We start from the raw sequence: 20,992 nt of genomic DNA on the forward strand, positions 1-20,992 counted from the left end.
CCTTAATTCATACCCAGGCCAACCTACAACCTAGCCCAGGAATTTCTTCATGCCTCCGAGGGGAAAGGAAGAGTTTTAAGAGTTCTGGAGACTTAGGTCAGCAAACCAAAAAGGCCGTTTCTAAGTGGTCACGGTATTTGTCCAGGGACACCGAGGCGCCAGTGGTTCCCTGTAGCTTTGTTTAACTAACAGGTTCCGTGACATGGAACAGGTCTGCATGTCAGCTGATGTCTTCAGCGGAGCAGGCCTCGGAACTTGGGTTCATGGTCCAGACTGGTATATGTAGAAGCTTGAGTACTTAGTTAAATTACATGTTGTACAGATGCGAAAGTAAACTGCAAATAGATATACATACTTACTTAAATCACATATTTTACAGATGCAAAACCACACTGCAAATAGATATACAATGTAGCTATTTTTCCTACAGCTCTCTCTGAGACATGTATATATGCATGTATATATAAATATATATGCATTTACTGTTTTTGAGACAGTCTTACTATAAGCCTTGGCTGGCCTGGAACTTGGTATGTAGTCCTTGCACTCATGACAGTCCTCCTGCCTCTAACTACCAAGTGCTGGTATTTCAGATATATACCACTATACCAGGATTTCTCTGACATTGTTGACACACCTAGTGGGACACCATGTCTGCCAGGACCCTCTTTTTCTCTAGTTTGGTTTAGGGTCCTCTGTCCAGTTCACTGTTTTTCTGCCTTACCCATGAAAGGAACCATGACGGCCCCTTGCCATTTCTGCCTGTGATCCCTGGAGCTCTGCTCAGGAGCAGGGCAGGCAGGCTTCCTGTCTGAACCACACAGACCAACCAGTTACTCTCTCCTCCCCACTACAGTTTCTCGTCGTTTCTCAGTTGTTACTATGCAAGTCCGGTTTGCTCTAGAAACCTCTTGTGTGCCACTTCTCAGGCAGGATGCCCTCTGCAGATGCCTGAGCGCTCTGTGGTAGCGGAGAAGCAGTTGCATAGTTATGGCTCTGCTGAGAAGGGGAGACTGACTCTCTAGCAAGAGGCACCCCATCATCAGCACCTCAGTCTCAGAGGGCATTTGATGCTTTCATGTCAGTAGTTCAATCACCCAGGAATTTGACTGTTCTGAGTACAGAGGTAAGACACAGTGAAGTGCCTTTCCTCTCCTTATCACTCAGTAAAAGAGGAAGCTTACTTTTATATCCTGAGCCATCATCCAGGCTGATACTTGGTGATGAGGAGCAAGCCCCTGGGGCAAAGAAAAGGTACACGGGATGGGGCTGGGGGAACCCCAGAGTGTCTTCACTCAGACTGCTCACCCTACTGCAGAGAGCTCACCTGCTCCAGAATAGGACACGTCATTTTAAATTACTGCTAACTTGTCATGTCAGTTTCCCAGGGTTTCCAGAACAAGGTGCCACACTTAGTTGCTTAAGAAAATGGACACACACTCTGGTAGTTTCAAAGGTTTGAAATTCCGAAATCAAAGTAGCGGCCCTAAGGGTCTGCTCTTTCTTCCTCCCCCACTTTTCCTCCTCCTCCTCCAAACCTAGGCCCTCACATGTGCTAGGCAGGCACTCTTCTCCTCTGGTGGCATCCCAAGCCCATGCTCTTGAGGACCTAGAGAAGACTCTGCCCTTGCTCCATCCCAGCTCCCATCACTTGGTGCTGTGGCACGACTCCCATTCTCTGTCTCTGTCCTGTGGTGTCTGTCTCTGTCTTCAAATCATCCTCTCCTTATAAATATGCCAGCCACTGATTAGATTTAGTGCCTGACCTAATGCAATAAGACTTCAATTTCCTCATCTGTAATGTGGGAGTAGTGAGAACACCCACACCATGGGATTGTTATTAAGTCTGCAAGAAAGCCTGCATGTACTATTAGTCACAGCACTAAGCACTTCACATGAGTTCTTTTGATCCCAACAGCTTGAAAGAAATAGCTGTTGGGCTGCTGTGCGATAGGTGAGGAACCAGATTGATTCCCTCAATACTCCTGAAGCTCTGAAGCCTGTGAAGAGTTAGAATTGGAGCCCTTTCCACTGCACTGAAATCCTCAAAGCAGATGGTCCTCAAAGAGGGTAGCCCCTAAGCAAGCCTTATGCTCGCTAATTATGTCCAAGAGAAGTCGTTCAAGTAAGAGTGCTGTCTTCTTCATTATTATTGTTGTTGTTGTTATTTCTATTGCTGTGATAAGACACCATGACCAAGGCAACTTCTAGAAGAAAGAGTTTATTGGGTACTTAACAGTTTCAGAGGGTAAGTCCCTGACTATCATGGTGGGGAGCTTGGCAGCAAGTAGGTAGGCATGGCACCGGAGCAGTAGTTGAAACTTACATCCTGGTCCACAAGTACTAGGCATAGACTTTTGAAACCTTAAAGCCCATCCCCAGTGACACACCTCCTCCAGTAAGGCCACACCTCCTAATCCTTCCCAAACAGTTCTGTCACCTGGGGACAACGTATTCAAACATATGAGCCCATGGGGGCCATTCTCATTCAAACCACCACAGATGCTGCCCCCTCCAGAAATTTGTTTGCTTTATTTTGAGACAATATCTCACATAGCCCATGCTGGCCTCAAACTCAGTTTGTCCAGGCTGGTCAAATTAAAGGTGATTCCTCAGTGTTAACCTGTTGAGTGCTGGTATTACAGGCATGCATCATTGTCCCTGTTTTACAAATAACATCAGAGAGATTGTACACAGCCAGAAGAAGGCAAAACCAGGGCTGGACCCAGCCTGATCCGATGCAAAGCCCTCTGGGTAGAGCAAAGGCTGGGCTTGGTTCTCTCTTCCTCTATGTTCCTTTCCCATTTGCATTTTCCTTCCTCCGTGTTTGTTCCCCCCACTCTGTGGGCTCCTCCCCCAGTGCCTGGGCACACAAAGAAGTTGAATCAGTGTTTATCCCATAAACAATTGCTTCTCTTCTACCTGGCTCATACCAGGAGATGCATTAGAAGGGTGAGGTCAGACTTTCTCCATCTCTCTTGATTTTTGTTGGTGTATGGCCAGGCAGGTGTGATAAGCACTCGTAGACTTTCCTTATTTTTGTAAACTTCCTCAGGGGAGTTTCGCTCCCTTACTTAGTAAACATCCCCACTGAAAGGCATCCTCCTTTCTTTGGAGCCACCTTGTTTCAAAGCTGGCTGTGTGTAAGCACGAGACTGTCCTCGAGTGACACTTTCTCTCTTCAGGTTACGATCCCAGGAGTTCTGCCACATCTTAATGATTTGTGGGGCCCCGTGAAAGGGACAAGGCAGCAGTACTGGAAAGGAGAAAATCCCCAGGCCCCAGGCTACTGTGAATTCTGCCTGATTTTTCTGTTTCCCACCACAAGAGGGAAACACAAAACCATGAATGATTTGAAAATAAACCATTCTGTAGCCAGACTTTTCTTTTGGTGGTGGTGGGTCTCTTCTGTTTTCAGTGGATTCATAATAATTGCATATCCTTATTGTCACAGTGTGATTTAATGCATGCACATAGTGCTCCTTAACATTTATTATTTCATGATGGGAAGCTTTGGAACTTGACCCCTTTTCATCAAGGGATTTTAATACTTAACTCCAGGTAATACCCAGAATGTGGAAAGTTCTGTTAGCTCCCATGAATACTCTTAATGTACTTAAGTGAGAATTTCCTTGAGAATAATCCAAAAAGAAAAGAAAAGATCTGTATGAAAACTTTCTGTGAGCCCTATTAGTTGCTCCATGGTTGAATATTAATTGTTTCTGATAAAAACAGACATTTTCCTCACATGTATGTTATTTAAAAAGTAAAGACCTGCCGGGCAGTGGTGGTGCACACCTTTAATCCCAATACTGGGGAGGCAGGGGCAGGTGGATCTCTGTGAGTTCAAGGCCAGCCTGGTCTATACAGAGCAAGTTACAGGACAGCCAGTAGTACACAGAGAAACCCTGTCTTGAAAAACAAAACAAACAAACAAAAAAAAAAAAAAGGAAAAAAGAAAGAAAGCAAAGACCTGGTACATCTTTTTGATGGAGAGTTTGAGTTCAGCTCCACCAACTAAGAGTGGCGTCCCTGCAGGGTGGCACTGCTGGCCATGTTCTCCCTCCTGAGCACACAGTTCTGGTGCAGGTTCCTAGTGAGCAACGTTTCCTTCAGCTTTTGACAGATGTTCTCACCTCTACCAAAGAGTTCTCAAAGGAGGAGGGGACAGAGTTGCCTCTCCTCTCTTCCTGTCTTCTTGGATTCAGAATCAGACTAGCCAACAGGTCCAGCATCACAGAGCCCCATCCACACTGGGGAGATATAGGTCGTTGTTAGTGATCAGCTAGAAATTCCACTGAGCAACCGTGATGACCACACCAGGCTGCTGCAGGCTGCTGGGAGCTGGGGCTGCTGGGCCTCGCAGTGGATGGAGGGGGATCCCGGCAACAGTTCTGTTTCCTCTCTCTCTGTATCTCAGGCCCTCTGCTTCATGATCGTCTCCCTCTGTGGATTCATTTGTCAAAAAGTCTTTGTCTGACAAACAGCACTGAAAACATTCAAGTTCTTCTACGATCTAATAAAGGCGGCAGCAGACACTGGTGGCTGCGGCACTAACCAGCTGCTTTAGAGCTCAATGCACAAGGTTAGCCTTCGACTCCGCAGGTTCTGCACTGGCCATGCAGTGTTTGGATCCTGTTTGCTAAGTAGGTTCTCTGTGGCCAAGCATTGTGATGAACATTTTATATACTTTCCTTTATTGACTTTTAGAACTTTTCTTTTTTATGAAACAGGTTCTCATGTAGTTCATCCTGGTCTATATAGTTAAGGATGGCATTAGGTTTCTGATCCTTCTGCCTCCATCTCCAACTGCAGGAATTCCAGCCTTGTGCTACCAGATCCTGCTTGTGTAGTACATGGTGCTGGAGAGGTAGCTGAGAGTTCTACATCTGGATCCATAGGCAGCAGGAGGACAGGGTGAGCCACTGGGCCTGGCTTGAGCTTCTGAGACCTCAAAGCCCACCCAGGGACACACTTCCTCCAACAAGGCCACACCCACTCCAACAAAGCCACACCTCCCAAGAGTACCACTCCCTTTGAGCCTATGGGGGCCATTCATTCATTCATTCATTCAAACCACCACAGCATCTCTGGTTAAAGAACTAACTGGCTCTGATTAGGAGACTTTAAAGTCCCAGTTCTGGAGTCCATTGCCTGAAGACATGAGTGGTTCGTTCAGCTCTGTACCCCTGGCTATCAAGGATTGGAGTCAGTGTCTTCTGGGCAGGGTAGGAGGTAGTTCTCAGAGAAGAGAGAGAATAAATAGATGGTCAGGCATGGAGAAAGGGTCAGAAGGAAAGTTGTTTAGGAAATCTCTTCTTGTTGGAGGATAGAAGTCCCTAGACGCTGGCTGGCACAGGTGTATTCAGATGGCCAGCGGGGCTCAGTGCTAGGCAGAGTATATCCACAAGGATCTTCAAAGCCACCCCAGCTAAGGAAGGAATGCTTTTACCAGCCTTGTGTGGTGGGCTAGCCTTGGTCTACCAGCTGGAATTTACCAGTCTTGGATAATCTTTGTCCGGTTTATCTTTCCGAAAGCTCTTTCATACACTATTGCTAGCTAGTCGCATATCCCCAAAACATGCTGCTTTATGTCCTTCCTACCTAAATTTCTTACAGTTCTCTGATACCTACAAAGGTAGACCTTCCGTGGCTCACATGACTCCATGTCTTGCCCCAGGTGTTTTTCTAGGCTCATGTTGGCATTGCTACTGCTCAGAGCCCCAGCTCTGTTAGTGCTTCCCCAGGACAGTATATTGGCCACCACACTACCAGTGCTTCTTCTAATGTGACTTCTTTTCAACAGAGACACACTCACCCATGTTTCTGTCCCTACCCCCACGCGGAATATGAAAAAACAGTAATTGGTATCTTTACATCATTTCCTAGTTGACAGGCTTGCCTCAACCTTCAGGAGGACGGTGATTGATCTTTGTTCTTGTGAGTGAGGCAAGAGTTAGGGTCTCACTTTAGAGGTAAACTGAGGCTTGGAGGAGGGAGGGGCTGGCCTTTTGTCACGGCTTCTTGTTATGGACAATACTGGGTGTGTTCATAATTTTGATTTGATTGAGAGCTACCTGCATTCTGCAGGCTCAGTTCAATTAAATTACCTGTTCCTGAGTGTAGTCTCGCACCTTTTAGAGTCATAGATTCGGGGCGCGGTTGTACCTGTATCCTAATCCTGTGCACTTCATGTACTGCAGTGCTGAGCCTGGGCTGGCTGGTGAAATGAATGGGCTTTTCCCACTGCTGCGCACCAACACTCCAGGCTCTTAATGGTATGCATTTGGGGCCATGGCAAGAGTAGAGCATTGTGGGCCAGTAGTTGTATACACACCCTGTTGCTTTTAGCTGAATGAGTAGTTGGCTTCCTAGGCTTTGTACCCGAATCAGGGTTAGCACTTCTGTCCCTTAGGCCCACTTCTGTGACATTTCCTAAAACTGAATTCTGTGTATGTGTTTGTATAGGGCATGGACATAGTAGTTAGCCATCCAATAAATATATGTGTTAATGAAAAGAAAGAAGAGGGCAGAGAGATGGGGAAAGAAATGAAGGTAGGGAAGGAAAGAGAGAGAGAGAGGTTTCCAGCTTGCTGATGAGAAAGGGATCCGAATCTTTGGGAGGCCAGGAGTGAAGGGGTTCATAACTCTGCCACTGTGAAATTGATGGGCCCCCGACCGGTATGAAAGTTCCTTGTCCGAAGGGAGCAATCCTTACATCCCCCACATGGTTTAAATGTAATCTGTGTCATTGTGAAGGAGTACTGGCAACGCAGGCGAATTCATTAGGCCAAATTGGGTTCGCTCTGCTCGACAGTGGCGTTTCTGAAGATGAAGTTCAACCTTTGCTGGAGAGCTGAAACAGATGAGTTTCCTAATAGTGGCTCCACTTAGTCCGGGCGGCTCAGGGAGCTTAATGTTTTTAATGCCTCTTCCTTCTACCCCACGTCACAGTCCATCTAACACTGCTGCTTCTGGTAATGTTTTTATATGAGGTTGAGTTCTATGGTGTCTGTAAAATTACGACTTGTTCTCTCTCTCTCTCTCTCTCTCTCTCTCTCTCTCTCTCTCTCTCTCTCTCTCTCTCAACGGAAGCTTTTCTACAGTAAGCATCTACCATGTGTCCTTTAGGTTTCCTTTGTGTATTGATAAATACCAGACTGGGCATATGCAGTTACCTAAACTTATACTTTTGGAATTTCAGCTTTAGAAAGCACTTCACCAGCAAGTGGCCCAGCAGGAGGAGAGAACATGCTGGATATAATGTGCTAGGTGGGCAGAGAGCCTGGGTGGGTATGCCCAAGCACCCTTAGGCCCTTGTGCTCCTGAATGTGCCCTGAGACATTGAGATCTCATTAGGAGGTCCACAGTGCCTTGGGTGGCTGCTCTGTTAGTCCAGTGAAGAGATTGCTGGAATAATATTTCATAAATCTAATTCTCTGGTTGCATATGCCAAGACACACATGTTGGTCTAATTTGCAAGGCTATAAGAAATGAAGGTGAACTTGGCACAGAACTTAAAATAGATGAATTAAAAAAATCTACTTGTAATAAGTAAAAAAGAAAGTCATGGTATATAGCCACGAATAAAATAAGCTTGCTTGTAAAATTAATTACAAAGAATTTCATTTTTTCAAACAGGAGCCCTAAATAAGCTATTAAAAAGTGGTTGGGTTTTGGCTCTCTGGTTCTCAGCCTAATACATGTGCCTCGTGAGCTTTTGCCACATCTGAAGATTTTCTTTCTTTGCTTTCAGTTGGTAAACGTTATACCTTTACCGTTTTGCCTCAAGGGTATATTAACTCTCCAGCCTTGTGTCATAACTTAGTTTAAAGGAATCCTTTTCATCCATCTTTCCCACCAAATATCACACTGGTCCACTATATTGATGACCTTATACTGATTAGATGAGGTAGCAGCCACTTTGGACTTGTTGGTAACACATAACGCGCATCAAGAGGATGGGAAATAAATCCAAACCAAAATTCACGGGCCTTCTACTCAGTGAAATCTCTAAGCATCCAGTGGTGGAGGGTATGCAGAGGTATTCCTTCTAAGGTGAAGGAATAAATGGCTACACCTGTCCCCTCCTACTACCAAGAAAGAAAGAAGCCTGTTTGGATTCTGGGGAGAGCACATGCCTCACTTGGGTGTGTTACTCTGGCCTGTACACCTAGGGACTTGGTGAGCTGCTAGCTTTGAGTGGGGCCTGGAACTGGAGAAAGCTCTTCAACAGGTCCAGGCTGCGTTACAGGCTACTCTACCATTTGGACCATACGATCCGGCAGACCCGATGGTACTCCAGGTGTCGGGCTGAGAAGTGTGGCCTCATTTGTTACATGAAGGGGATCGGGCTCACGTGCCAGAAGCTCTGCTGGTCCTGTGCTGGGTGAGCTCCATGGCAAGTTCAAGACCAGTCTGAGCTACCGATTGAGACCCTATTTAAAATAAGTAATCGTATGGTCCTCATACTTGTCTAATTACTAGTAACTGCTCCAGCCTCATTCTCTGAGGAAAATACATGTATCAACCCTTCCTTGTTCTGGATTTCTCGAGGATTTTGTAGATCCTTGGAGTTATTTTTCTCTAAATTTAAGGGGACAGTCAAACTGTTGGTCGGTGGATACTCTTACTAAATTAATTTTACCCCCAGTGCTGGAGATGACCCCTAGGCCTTGCCCATGCTGAAAAGCACATTCCCACTAAGCTGTACTCCAGGCCTCTTTAACTTCTTAGAGGCCAGTGAGCAAATCTGTTCTGTTGGACGATTATTCCCCTCCCACCTAGGATTGTCCCTAGGGAAGGCTAATCCTGTGGGTATCAGAATGACAGCGAGACGAAGAGACCAGAGGTAACTGAAAGCTACCCCTCTCTTCCATTTTAAGCTTGACCTTTAATATGCTCAGTGGTTCCAAGCAACTTTAGCTGCAGATGGCCCAGAGGCTCCAGCTCAAGGGGCAGCAGGAACAGCGAGAGCCGCACCAAGTGTCTTGTCCTCACCTGCTGTGGGGGACTGTAGTTATTCCATCCTAACCTTGGCTTCAAGAGTAGGCTGGCAGCTGTCTGCTGTCCGAAACCAGAGTCTGCTGAAGGCGGCACTCGGCAGTGCTCTGCCCTCACAGAGAAAGGAGGCAAAAGTAATCTAAGGGGGTTCCGCTTCATGAGTGTGTGGGCAGAAGGATCTTCATCAGAACGACTTTGAAGATCTGCTTTGTGTGGGGGTATAAATGGGTGTGTGGCCCATAACTTTTTCTCAAGAGACAACTACCATAAGGGAGTATAACCAGGTTTTCTCACTGAGAGTGATGATCCAGGAACAAACTGTGTTATTGACTTGTCGGACACTGTGGCACCTTCAGGTCGGATAGACAATTTGGGGGACCGTCATCTACTTTCTGGATACCCTCACCGAGCCAAGTGGTGGGTATGAAAGATGAGTGATTTTGAAGAATGGATTTCTGGGACATTCAGGAGAACAGAAGAGGGTCCTCTCCCACTGCTGACTTTTGCCACAGCTCCCTACCATGACCAGAGGCCGGGAACAAGTGGATTACGGAAGAGCACCTATTGCTTTGAGGCAAAGCCTTGCTATCTGGAGAATTTCATTCAGAGCATCTTCTTTTCCATGGACCTAAAAGATCGCCAGGGATCATCACTAGTGGTCGGTGGAGATGGGCGGTATTTTAATAACTCAGCAATAGAAACCATAGTGCAGATGGCAGCTGCCAATGGGGTTGGTATGCAATAAGTATTACTGTGTCTCTGGCCTTCCAAGTAACCTTCCAATTCTGCAGAAATAACTCAAATACGTAGAGGTGTGTATGATCTACACCTCAGTTCTAACACCCACTTAATTTCTTTTTTTAAAAAATTCATTTATTTTTATTTTATGTGCATTGGTGTTTTGCCGTGGGTGTCGGGTCTTCTGAAACTGAAGTTACAGACAGTTGTGAGCTCCCATGTGGATGCTGGGAATGGAACCTGGGTCCTCTGGAAGCACAGCCAGTGAGTGCTCTTTAACTGATGAGCTGTCTCTCCAGCTCCCCGTCTCCCCACTTAATTTCATTGTGACCTCAAAGATCGAATGTTGTGACAATATTCCAGAATTACAGCAGTGACATGGGTATCTGGGAATTCAGTTCAGCTTTGTATGTGTTGTGCTCAGTTCTGTAGCTTGGAAAGTACCTGTTGCTCTGTAGATATATAAAATGTATTCCTGGCCCTACCCTTTTGTGAGTGCTTGCTAGCTAGCTTCTAGAATTGCCCATGTCCAAGGAGAGCTGTCGTGAGTGCATGTTCAAAGGCTTCCTTGTTGAAGTTCAGTCAAACAGGAAAACTTGTCAAAGAAAATTTGGCAAAGGCAGGGCATACTGTTGTTTGTGGATCTTGGTAGTCAGGTAAAAGTACTCGATGGTGGGGTAGGGTAGGGTGGGATGGGGTGTGGTGTGGTTTGGATGTTAGGCGTGAGCCTTCAGGGAGGACCGTTACAGAAAGATCTGCTATAATGACCTCAGACACAAACAAGCCCTGTGTGCGGGTGAATTTCTGCAACAAGGTAGAGATAACAGCTCCTGTACGGCAGTAATGTAAGTAGGCTATGCCAAAGTGTTGCATCATGGGTACACGTTGGCCAGGTGAAGCTAGTGAGAAGTAAAATGGCGAACCCCCTGCTCTTGATAGTGGAACAGCTTTCTAGTCCACTCCTACAGGAAGGTGCATGTCAGGACATGGCTGGTTTTGTTCTGCAGATTCCTCTGGGGCCCCAAAACCAATGTTTGTGTGTGTGTGTTGGGGGGGGGTGCTTTAAATAATACTAAGCTAAAATTTGGAGCACACATTCCTTTACTAGCTACAAACGTTTAACATTTATTGTATTTTTTTTTTTTTTTTGAAGAAATTCTGGTCCGAAGAGCATAGTATTTAGCACGGCAGTTAAATGTGCCGGGCATTCGTTGTCAGGCAGTCTTAACAATGTGCCAAGCAGGTGTTGGCAAAGCAAACAGCAGCAAAAGGCAAGCCACCAGAGTCAACTTAGATGTGCTATAAACTATTGTCTACAGGGTGGGGTTTCCTTTGAACCTCAGGTTCAGAATCTGAATGCCTGGCATGTAAAAATTGCTGATAAAGAACTCCAATTTGAAATTATTATGAAGCATACACATTTTTAAGACAAAATGTGACATGCCGTAAATTTCATCTTTGAGGAGCGCTGCACAGGGAATGGTATTAAAGATGCTTTAATCTTTTGAGAGGGACGAATGGAACATTATTTCTCCATATATCTAGGCTGTTGAGTGGATCGGGTACACTGTCCCCTTTGCTCTGATAGATTCAGCTTCATTAAAGTTTTTTTGGTGTGGAGCTGAAGGATGTGGAAGAGGTGGTGGGGATGGGTAATTCAGGCAGACCCTACAGACTCTCTCTGATTGACTGTCTGAAGGTTTGGTAAATAATACATTTCAGAGATAATAATTGATTAAATATGGTAACTGCCTATTTGTTAAGGCTATGACAGCTTGAGCAATATTTTCAAGGGCATTCCTTATTAAAAATAGCATTGCATTGAAAGCAGTCGTGCTGGCTGGCTGAATCACTGTAAAGACATTTAGTGGACTGATAAAATGCTTTAATCTGATAAAAACCATGAAACTCTACAAACCTCGCTTAGTTTCTTCCTTTTTTAGCATAGCCCACATTCTGATGGCTTTAACATCTCCGGTTGTGGTAGGATGCAGAAAATCTAAAGGAAAGATAGTTATTACTGTGGATTTTAGCAAAGACTGTTTCTCAGCATTGTCAGTGGCCACCACCCCCTCCCTGGACTGGTTTGTGGAGGACTTTTTAGTGCACTAAACTAAAAAGAGCCTGCCATCTTTCCCTTCCTGTATACTGGTGTGTCTGTATACTTCTTTTCTGTATATGGTGTATCTGTGAAGTATAAAATATAATTAGACTTCATTAGCAGTTTCTTTTTGTTCTCATTTGCATGGAGTGGTCTACTTTTACTGGACATTTTAATGTAAAAAATGAGGTTTTGGTGGGCCCCATGTAGATTGTTGGCATCTCACTTTGTACCCAGCGCTTTGAACTTGGAAAAAGTTCGGAGGTTAAATGAAAGGACTGTGCTTGTAGCTAGCAGGACAAAGAAAATGAGGGGGTATCTTCCTCCTCCTTTTTAATGAAACATGAGCCCCCAAGCTGCATTTTCCCTTTACTAGGGAAGGTAACGTACAACATCAGGTTTATCATTTTAAGCATTTCCAGTGGCATTTATAATGCTGTGCAACCATCATTATCCGTCACCAGAACGTTTTCATCATCCCAAACAGAAGCTCCTTACCCATTAGTTGCTCCCACACCCGCTTTCCCCAGCCTCTGGTAGCTCTGATGCTACCTCCTGCCTCTGTACATTTACCTGTCCTGGATCCCTCATGTAAGTAATGTTCAGTTCTTGTCTTTTTGTGTCCAGCCTATTTCAAGTAACATAATGTTTTCAAGACCCATCATGCTGGAGCATGGGTCAGAATTTCACTCCCTTCTCCTTGAGTTTTAAAAAGATTTATAGCCAGGCATGGTTGTCAGAACCTGTAATTTCAGCATTTGGGAGGCTAAAGCAGAATGATTGTGAATTTGTGGCTAGCCTGGGATATATAGCAAGACACTGTCTCAAAATAGAAAATAAAAAATGAATATCGATCCTACAGATGATCTTCCAATCACTTCCTTGTGTGTAGATAGCAATGTCATCTTTGAGTCTAGTCACCAATTTTAAAAAGCAACTTGACTGCCCGTTAAAACATAGCACCACCCACTGGCGTAGTCATTCCAGTTGTGTGGTTCCATAGTGTCAGCTGTATTCACACTGCTGCAGCACATCTTAAGAATGCTTTCAGGGTCCATTCCCCTTTCTCTTTCTGTGGGTTGGATGCTTTAGAGACCTCATGGAAGTGGAATCGTGCATTATCTATCTGTCCCTGTGATGTCCTCAGGGTTCATCCATAATGTAACGTGTGACGGGGATTCCTTCTTTAATCTGCTTCGTCCCCACTTTTTTACTCCCCCACCCACTCATTCACTGTGCAGCACCCTTCCATCTTACTTCTTTCTACTTCAAGGCGGAGTAATACTCCATTCTGTACATGTGCGATGCATTGTGTGTCTGTCCTTTCTTCTTGCGCAGGATGTTTGGGTTCTTTTCCCCTTTGGCTCTTGTGAGTGATGCTGTTACGAACTATGGCCTGTGAGCATCTGAGTCCTGCTTCCTGGTCTCCAGGGCTATGCCGGGGGTGGGGGTGGGGGGAGGAATTTGGGATTGTGTGCAATAGGGATCTGTTTTTAGCAGAAGGACAGAGTCGTGTCTAAGGGTCAGTGGGATGAACTTCCTGGTGGGATTCCTGCTGGTGGAGCCAGGAAGGCTTGGTGGGAGGTGGAGTGAGTGGCGGTGGCGGTGGTACAGGCATCTTTAAGGATGAGGTCACAGCGCTGCCTTCCCTGGTGGGGCCGAGGTGGTCCACAGGCACCTGCTTTAGAGCCTTCAGCCCTTCAGAGAAGCAGCCCTGGGTTTCCTTGCTTCTGTTTCAGCTGTCACTCTTAGCTGTCACACAGTCCCTTCACTTGCAGTCCTGGCTGACCACAGATCTCAGCTTAAGGACTGGTGGGATGAAGGGTGATTTGCCTGGTACAGCTTACTCTTTGTCCGACCCTCTTTCCATACCAAAATACATATAAAATCCAAGTACAAGTTGGTGTGTTCAGCCATGAAAAGACAATTTCAGATGATTCAAACAATGATTCTCAAATCACCACTCCCACGTTCTTCTTAGAGAAATCCAGAACTACCCGATTCCTGGCTTTATTTCTAAAATAGTCACATAAAGAAACCCCAGGAGGGTGAGATGCTCCACCCCCCTCTCCTTCCCAGACACAGCTAACGTGCTGTGTGACACGCTCCTGTCATTAGTCCGGCTGTGGTTGTAGTTCTTTCCCATAAGTACTTACCAGAAGGAAGAGACCTTAGGATTGGGACAGCTTTGGCAATGTCACCTGGGAGGAACAAATTCACTTTCAGGGGCCAAAAGTGCCATGGGATGCAGTGGTCAACCTTCTACAGGCTCCTCTTTGTTAGAGAAAGACATGAGAATTAGGAGAAAGAAATGGCTGCTTTCTGTAAGAGTTTGGTAATGGGGAAGGGCTGTATCATAAGGGAGTCAAGTTTTGAGTGACATGTAAGCGCAGATGGGAGCTACAAAGTTAAGACTTCCCCGCATATTCTCCAACAAATCCAGGTATCTCGTGGCATTTTTCACATTAGAAATACATCTTCTGGGCTGGAGAGATGGCTCAGTGGTTAAGACTGTGTACTCTGCTGGCAGAGGACCCAAGTTAGGTTCCCAGCACCCATACTGGGTAGCTCATAGCCTCCTATAACTGCAGCTCAAGGAAATCTGACACCTCTGGGCTCTGTGTACATCTGCATTCATGTGCACATACTCTCACACAGGCACATGTACCCACACACAGGCATGGGCGCGCGCCCACACACACACACACACACACACACACACACACACACAATTAAAAATAAAAAAATAATTTTTAAAAAAGGAAATACATCCTCCACCCCCAAGTCATCTCCACTATCAAAAAACAAAAACACCTAACAGAAAAGCAAAAGCAAAAGGCATTCCTGATCCTCTCTTCTTTCAGAATAGTGAATGGAGCTGGCACAGACTCCTCATGTTCTAAGTGTTTTTAATGCAACAGTCCCACCTCTTGCAGGGATGGATGTCAGAGGAGCTGAGCTAACGTCTTTCCAACTTGCGACATGTTGAAACAGGCTTCGTTTTAGCAAGGGAAGTTTCCAGAGCTGGGCTGATAACATCTGTGGGAGATGCAGCAAAGTGAGTCAGGAACACAGCAAAAAGTCCCAGTGTCCCTTTTGTGTAGAAGGGTCTGACCAGTTTCCTCAGCAACCATTCATATTCTTGTAGGCTCAGGAGGTAATCAGTCTATACCCTAACATGATGTATCGTGAGGAATCCTACTAGAAAAAATGCCACGCGTGCCTGGAAAGATAAATTTTTAAAATTCATTTTGACATTCTTGACATCATGTACAATCCTTTTGCTTTTTAAGGGTCTTAATTGCAAAAGCCTTTTCTTAGGTTAGAATTCCTTTAACTAGTTAAGCCTGTATTCTTTATCTCATTGTTGATTGAAAATACGATGGAGTTGAATAAAAATTCAGGCTTTCTCACAATCCTTCAGTACATCCACCCTGAGATCCTGACCTAGATAGACTATTACACACATGCTTGCTTTCTTCCCATAGCCTTACAACACCCCAGCACACTACTCCAAAGCTACAAAGTTCCATATTAGAAAGAAAGGAAGGAAGGAAGGAAGGGAGGGAGGAAGGAAAAGGGAAGGGAAGGGAAAGGAAGGGAGAGAGAAAGAAAGAGAGAGAGAGAAGAAATTAAGAGAAGTGGCTTTGATTCTAGTAATGTGGTGGAGTCATCCAAAATGCCAATGTTTTCTTAAGAAAATATCTTTGCTGGTCCAACAGGGTTTCATGCTCCATTTTCTTCTTGTCCTAGAATTTCTTTGTGGTAGCTTTGGATTTATGCGTTCTGGATTTCTTCTCCTAGATTGGTCGCCTGGTTATTGGACAGAATGGCATCCTCTCCACTCCTGCTGTATCCTGCATCATCCGAAAAATCAAAGCCATTGGTGGGATCATTCTGACGGCCAGCCACAATCCAGGAGGGCCCAATGGAGATTTTGGGATTAAATTCAACATTTCTAATGGAGGTGAGTATTCTCATTTTGAGGACAGCCAGGTACATATTCAGTTGGATAAGCTAGTACCTGAAGCACTGGAAAGCCTGGGCTCTGATTCTCACCCTAAGAAGGGGCTTTGCTTCCCTTCAGAGATGGTGAAGTACTTCTTACTCTACTGTGCCTTCCCTATAAGAGGAGCCATGCATGAATTGCAACTAACATGGTATTTTCTTTTAAAAAATTCTAATTGCTATTAACTGACACATGCCTGTAATCCTAGCATTAGATTAGGCAGGAGAATTGTGATTTCAAGGCCAATATAAACTATATAGTGAGACTGTATCTCAAAAACCCCTGGAAAAAAAAATGGGTTTTGATGCTTTGTGATTTGGTGGCAGTGTGTTAGGGTAGAGGAACTGCTGGGTGACAGGTTGTGTTTTCACGTGAACTGCACATGATGACCCTTGCTTGCTGTGTGATTTGTAGGTCCTGCTCCAGAAGCAATCACTGATAAAATTTTCCAAATCAGCAAGACAATTGAAGAATATGCCATTTGCCCTGACTTGAAGGTAGACCTCAGTGTTCTGGGAAAGCAGCAGTTTGACCTGGAAAACAAGTTCAAGCCCTTCACAGGCATGTTTACCCTCCTTATCTCCTGCCCTTCCTCACAGGAATGTTGCTCTCGTCCTCTGCCTACTCACTCCTGCTTCGAACTTGAGCAGTTTTCCCTTTGAGGTTTTGGGAGAGTGAGTCTTCAGCTTTGGACAGTGGTGGTCCATCAGCTTTGCATGGGTTAATCACTCAGCAGATCTGGAGTTTGTTAGCGGAGTGTCAGGAGCTGGGCCTTCTGAATGATGGACTGTATGACTTTAGGTGATTCGTTTCCAACTCTAGGTCTCAGTTTCCACAACAGCTGTGACTAGAAGACCTGTCCGATTAACCTTGTTGGGTTCCTACTCTTTTGTTTTTGGGTAGTGCTCCATTTTATTCTCATAGGCAGACTGTGTGGCCAGCACTGTCACTACAGACTATCAGTAGAGGAAGAAGCAAAAGCAGAGAGGAGTCAAGAGACAAGCTCACACTAGTCAGTGAGCCGTAAAGCCAGCATTCAGACTCATTGTGAATGGTTCTCTACCCTGGCTTTTTAACTGTTCCCCCTCCCCTGACTTTCAGCAAATCGATCAGAACAGTTGTTTGGGTTACATGACACTCTCCAAAAGGCAGGCGTGGGCCACATTTTGTTGTTGAATGTCAAGGTATTGCAGTGATCTATGGAATAAACATTTATAAATTCATATTAAGAAGAAGACGTTGAGAGGGTTACCTCTGTGACATTCATTTGGCCTAGCTCAGCTTGTCGTTTTTTCCATTGGACAACTTTAGGGGGTACATAAAGGTCTGCAGTTGCTCTCCAGTAAACACAAACAACTTTAGGGGGTGCATCAAGGTCTGATAGTTCCACCGCAGTAAACACAAACAACTTTAGGGGTACATCCAGGGCTGACGGTTGCACCACAGACAGTAAACACAAAGTGCCACGTGTTCTTAGGGTCTGGAAGCCACCACCGGAGAGTTCCATATTCATTCATTGAAAATGTCCAGAACTCCTGAGCAAAGCTAGTTCTAGTGTTAGCCACTAGCAGTACATGCAGAAAGTGAGTCAGTGAGGGAACTTCTTTCCCCCTTTTACTGGACCTCGGAAAAGGAAATTGAAAAGTGGGCATTATCTGTTCTGTCGTCAGTGATGCCAGAGAAGAAGTGATTTGGATGTGTAGGGACAGTGAGTGGTAGCACAGCAGAGTTCATCCAGCCTCTGCTGGGAATTCAAGTGCCCCACCCTAGCTGGGCAAGTTCTGACTTTCAAACCTTGGGTTTCCTTGTCTGAAAAATCACACTGTCCAAGGAAAATTGTTAGTGTGTATAAGACGACATTTAATGGCTGTTACAGTTGCCCTTTTGAATAGTTACTGCAGGTTTATAGAAATAGAGTTTTGGAGTATAATATGTTTTGTTTTTCCTTTTACTGTCAAATATTCTCACAGTGGAGATTGTAGACTCGGTGGAGGCCTATGCCACAATGCTGAGAAACATCTTTGATTTCAATGCGCTGAAGGAGCTACTGTCCGGTTCAAACCGACTGAAGATCCGCATAGACGCCATGCATGGAGGTACAGACTCGTGGATCTGCAGAGACAGGGAGTTGCTCTCTGCTGTGTGTGCCACGATGCCTTCCCAACCCTCTTCTTAAGCCTCTGGTGGCTTAGGCAGAGTTATTTCACAGCCATTTCAGACCTATATTTATACAGTCACAAATCTCACAGTAGGTGTGTAGAACAGTAGAGATGTCCCTCGTGGTAAGCTGGCGTGAAGGTCAGTGTTTTCACATTAAGCCCTGGGCTTTGAGTCCCATGCAGCTGTTGTAGATCCTCCACTGTCCCTCAGCAGCAGGTCACTCACGTTCTTCTCATGCACCCACATATACACCGGAGGGTGCCATCGGCTTGCTTGCTAGTGCTCTGGTGGACACGTTCTTGAGCCCTACCCCCATCCACCTGCGTCCAGACACTCTTTTTCTTAGCTGAGGGCAAGGGCAAGCTGAGGATTAAGCTCAGCAGCAACAGGATGTGTATCTCCCACCCTTCTTCCTCTGTGGGCTGTTCGACCAGGCCAGGAGAGACAGCCATGTCTACGAACCGAAGCCATGAGACTCTCCTACGTACAGAACGTGAATATTCATAGCTGTTTGAGTTTTCTGCCTATTCGGCAACAATTCAAAACTGTAATGTATCTGAGTGGTAGGGCTGTGGAACCCACATACCTGTCCGTGTGGTTGGAGAAGAAAGCCCGTGCCTGAGCCACTTCGTGGGTCTGCAGGGCTTCCTGAGACACTGCAGACCACCCTGAGACAATCTTCTCCTGCTGGGCTGCAGCCTTCTATTGGGACCTTGTTGGCCCCCTGGTTTTGACAAAACACGTCTACTTCCTCTTTCCTGAGAAAGGTTGTTATCATCCTCAGCTAGCCAGCAGACGGGAGGGCCTCATCTGTACAAGTTTGGGAAAGGGCGGAGGCTCGGCGGGTGACTCCCTTCAAAGACTGTGATGTCTGGGGATATGGAGTTGCCCACACCATTCTTCCTCTCAAAGTGTGTTTACCTCACCCTTCACCTTCAAATGGTTTACTAAGTCTTACGTCTTGACTATTCATACTTACTTTGTAATAGTTGTGGGACCGTATGTAAAGAAGATCCTCTGTGAAGAACTGGGTGCCCCTGCAAATTCAGCAGTGAACTGTGTCCCCCTGGAGGACTTCGGTGGCCACCATCCCGACCCCAACCTCACCTACGCTGCTGACCTGGTGGAGACCATGAAGTCAGGGGAGCATGATTTTGGGGCTGCCTTTGATGGTGATGGGGTGAGAATAAGTCCTTTTAAATGAATTCTCATGCAAGCTGGACCTTGCGGATGGGGGGAAATGGGCTCCTGGCCACAGGAGCCTGGTGAGTGACTCTCAAGGGCCTCTTATTGCACCAGAGGCCAGGCTCAAATGATTGGAAGACCCCCTTGAGCAGAAACAAGAGTCTTTGAAAGGTAGCCAATGCATTTAATTTCAGGCACTCAAGTTTGCTGAGTGGAGGGTTTAGGTCTTAGTTAGGACTTAATGACTGTACTTCATAAGCTAGTGGAGTTCTAGATACTTATCCTAAGGTCGGTCTCAACCAGCACCTGATTAATCATTTAACCTCTAGAGAAGGTTTCCATCTTATAATATACCCATGCAGCCATTAATACTAGCTGGATAACGAAACTATTTATAGCCAATATAATGATCATGTTCAGAGAATTAACATTTTATCCTTTCTCTAAAATGAAAATTTTGTGTATAAATTGCTCCTTACGTGGGTGACCATGTGAAAACAAAGGAGATTTTTGTCTTAGGTGTGTCGTAGACAGTAAGTGCTCTGTTTATAACATTTTTTTTTTTTAATTTGGGTTGCTTTACTCTGCTAAAAGCTACTGCTTCCTGAAAACTAATTTTCCCCACGTCAAAATCTAGGAAAATTAAAGGGCTCTCAGCAGGTACTAACTACATCACAGTGCATCTTCCGTGCGTCGTGGCCTGGCGTTGCCCCGCCACATTCTCAAGTGCTCAATGGAGCTGCATGGGAGGCACCTCGGAAGCAGTGAAGGTGGCAGCCTCGTTTGTTGGGTCCAGTATCAAATGGGGGGGGGACCATGATTTAGCAGCCCTTCGTTGAAGAAGTCTGCCTTTGTTCCTCAAAGGATGCCCAGTAGACCTGTCAAACTGCGTAAACAGCCAACATTTCCTCTCTTGTACATCCTTCCCCCTCCTCTGGGAGAAACATGATTGGTTCCAGAGTTTGGAAAGGTCTAGGAGGTTAAAGTTAGTGGGCCCCTGGAGGGAGAACAGAGAGTTTAGCTCAAAGGTGGGGGTGGGGTGGGGGGTTGTGCTTACACTTTAATTGGAACCAGTTTTACCTCTGGAGCATGGAGGTGCCTTTGGTCCAACAGCCCTGTACAAATCCACTAAACATCCAGTGTTTAAAGCCCAGTGTGAGTATAGGATCCATTTTGAGTTTTCTAACACTCCACGGATGATCTTTGCTTTTGTGTACTATTGTTGGATGAAAAGGTTTTACTTTGGATCTCCCTTCTTCCAAAGGATCGGAACATGATTCTGGGCAAGCACGGGTTCTTCGTGAACCCTTCTGACTCTGTGGCCGTCATCGCTGCCAACATCTTCAGCATTCCGTATTTCCAGCAGACTGGGGTCCGTGGCTTTGCACGCAGCATGCCCACGAGTGGCGCCCTGGACCGGTAGGTCTCCGTCCTGGGGCCCACCTGTCTCAAATCTCCGTTCTTCATTATGTCCTCACTGTGCCTGGAGCGTGCGTCCTCCCCTTCCAGCATGGCCAGCTGCTGCAGCATCTCTTGAATGAGGTGTTTTCAGGGTTAGCTCTCTTCTGAGCTCCCCCAGCATCCTGCACCCCTCCTGTCCAGTATTCACCACCCTGAATTCTGAGAGGCTGTCTGTTTGTATTCCCAGCTAGACTATCACTTCTACACAGAAAACACTGTTGTTAGTTTTTTGTTTTTGTTTTTGTTTTTTTTAAAGCATCTTGATTCTGCTTAACAGTGTGCCTAAATACCATAAGGTGTACACACATTCATTGTTTTTTTTAAATGAGTTAGTG

General features: G+C 45.6%; 1 protein-coding gene across 2 annotated transcripts in view; it reads left to right on the forward strand.

Moving 5' to 3' along the window:
• Pgm1 (phosphoglucomutase 1) overlaps positions 1-20,992 on the forward strand; it is a 62,711-nt gene that overhangs the window by 18,757 nt on the left and 22,962 nt on the right. The window contains exons 1-6 of one of the 2 annotated variants that reach the window (XM_028870248.2): positions 9,091-9,733; positions 15,647-15,809; positions 16,266-16,412; positions 17,822-17,947; positions 19,001-19,191; positions 20,461-20,615. In XM_028870248.2, the coding sequence (XP_028726081.1) occupies positions 9,434-9,733; positions 15,647-15,809; positions 16,266-16,412; positions 17,822-17,947; positions 19,001-19,191; positions 20,461-20,615 (1,082 nt within the window). In that variant the 5' untranslated portion in view covers positions 9,091-9,433. Of the gene's footprint in view, positions 1-9,090; positions 9,734-15,646; positions 15,810-16,265; positions 16,413-17,821; positions 17,948-19,000; positions 19,192-20,460; positions 20,616-20,992 lie in introns of those variants that run through there. The other variant, XM_028870247.2, reaches the window with a different exon arrangement.

The sequence above is a fragment of the Peromyscus leucopus genome, chromosome 2, assembly GCF_004664715.2.
Source record: "Peromyscus leucopus breed LL Stock chromosome 2, UCI_PerLeu_2.1, whole genome shotgun sequence".
Taxonomy (NCBI): Eukaryota; Metazoa; Chordata; class Mammalia; order Rodentia; family Cricetidae; genus Peromyscus; species Peromyscus leucopus.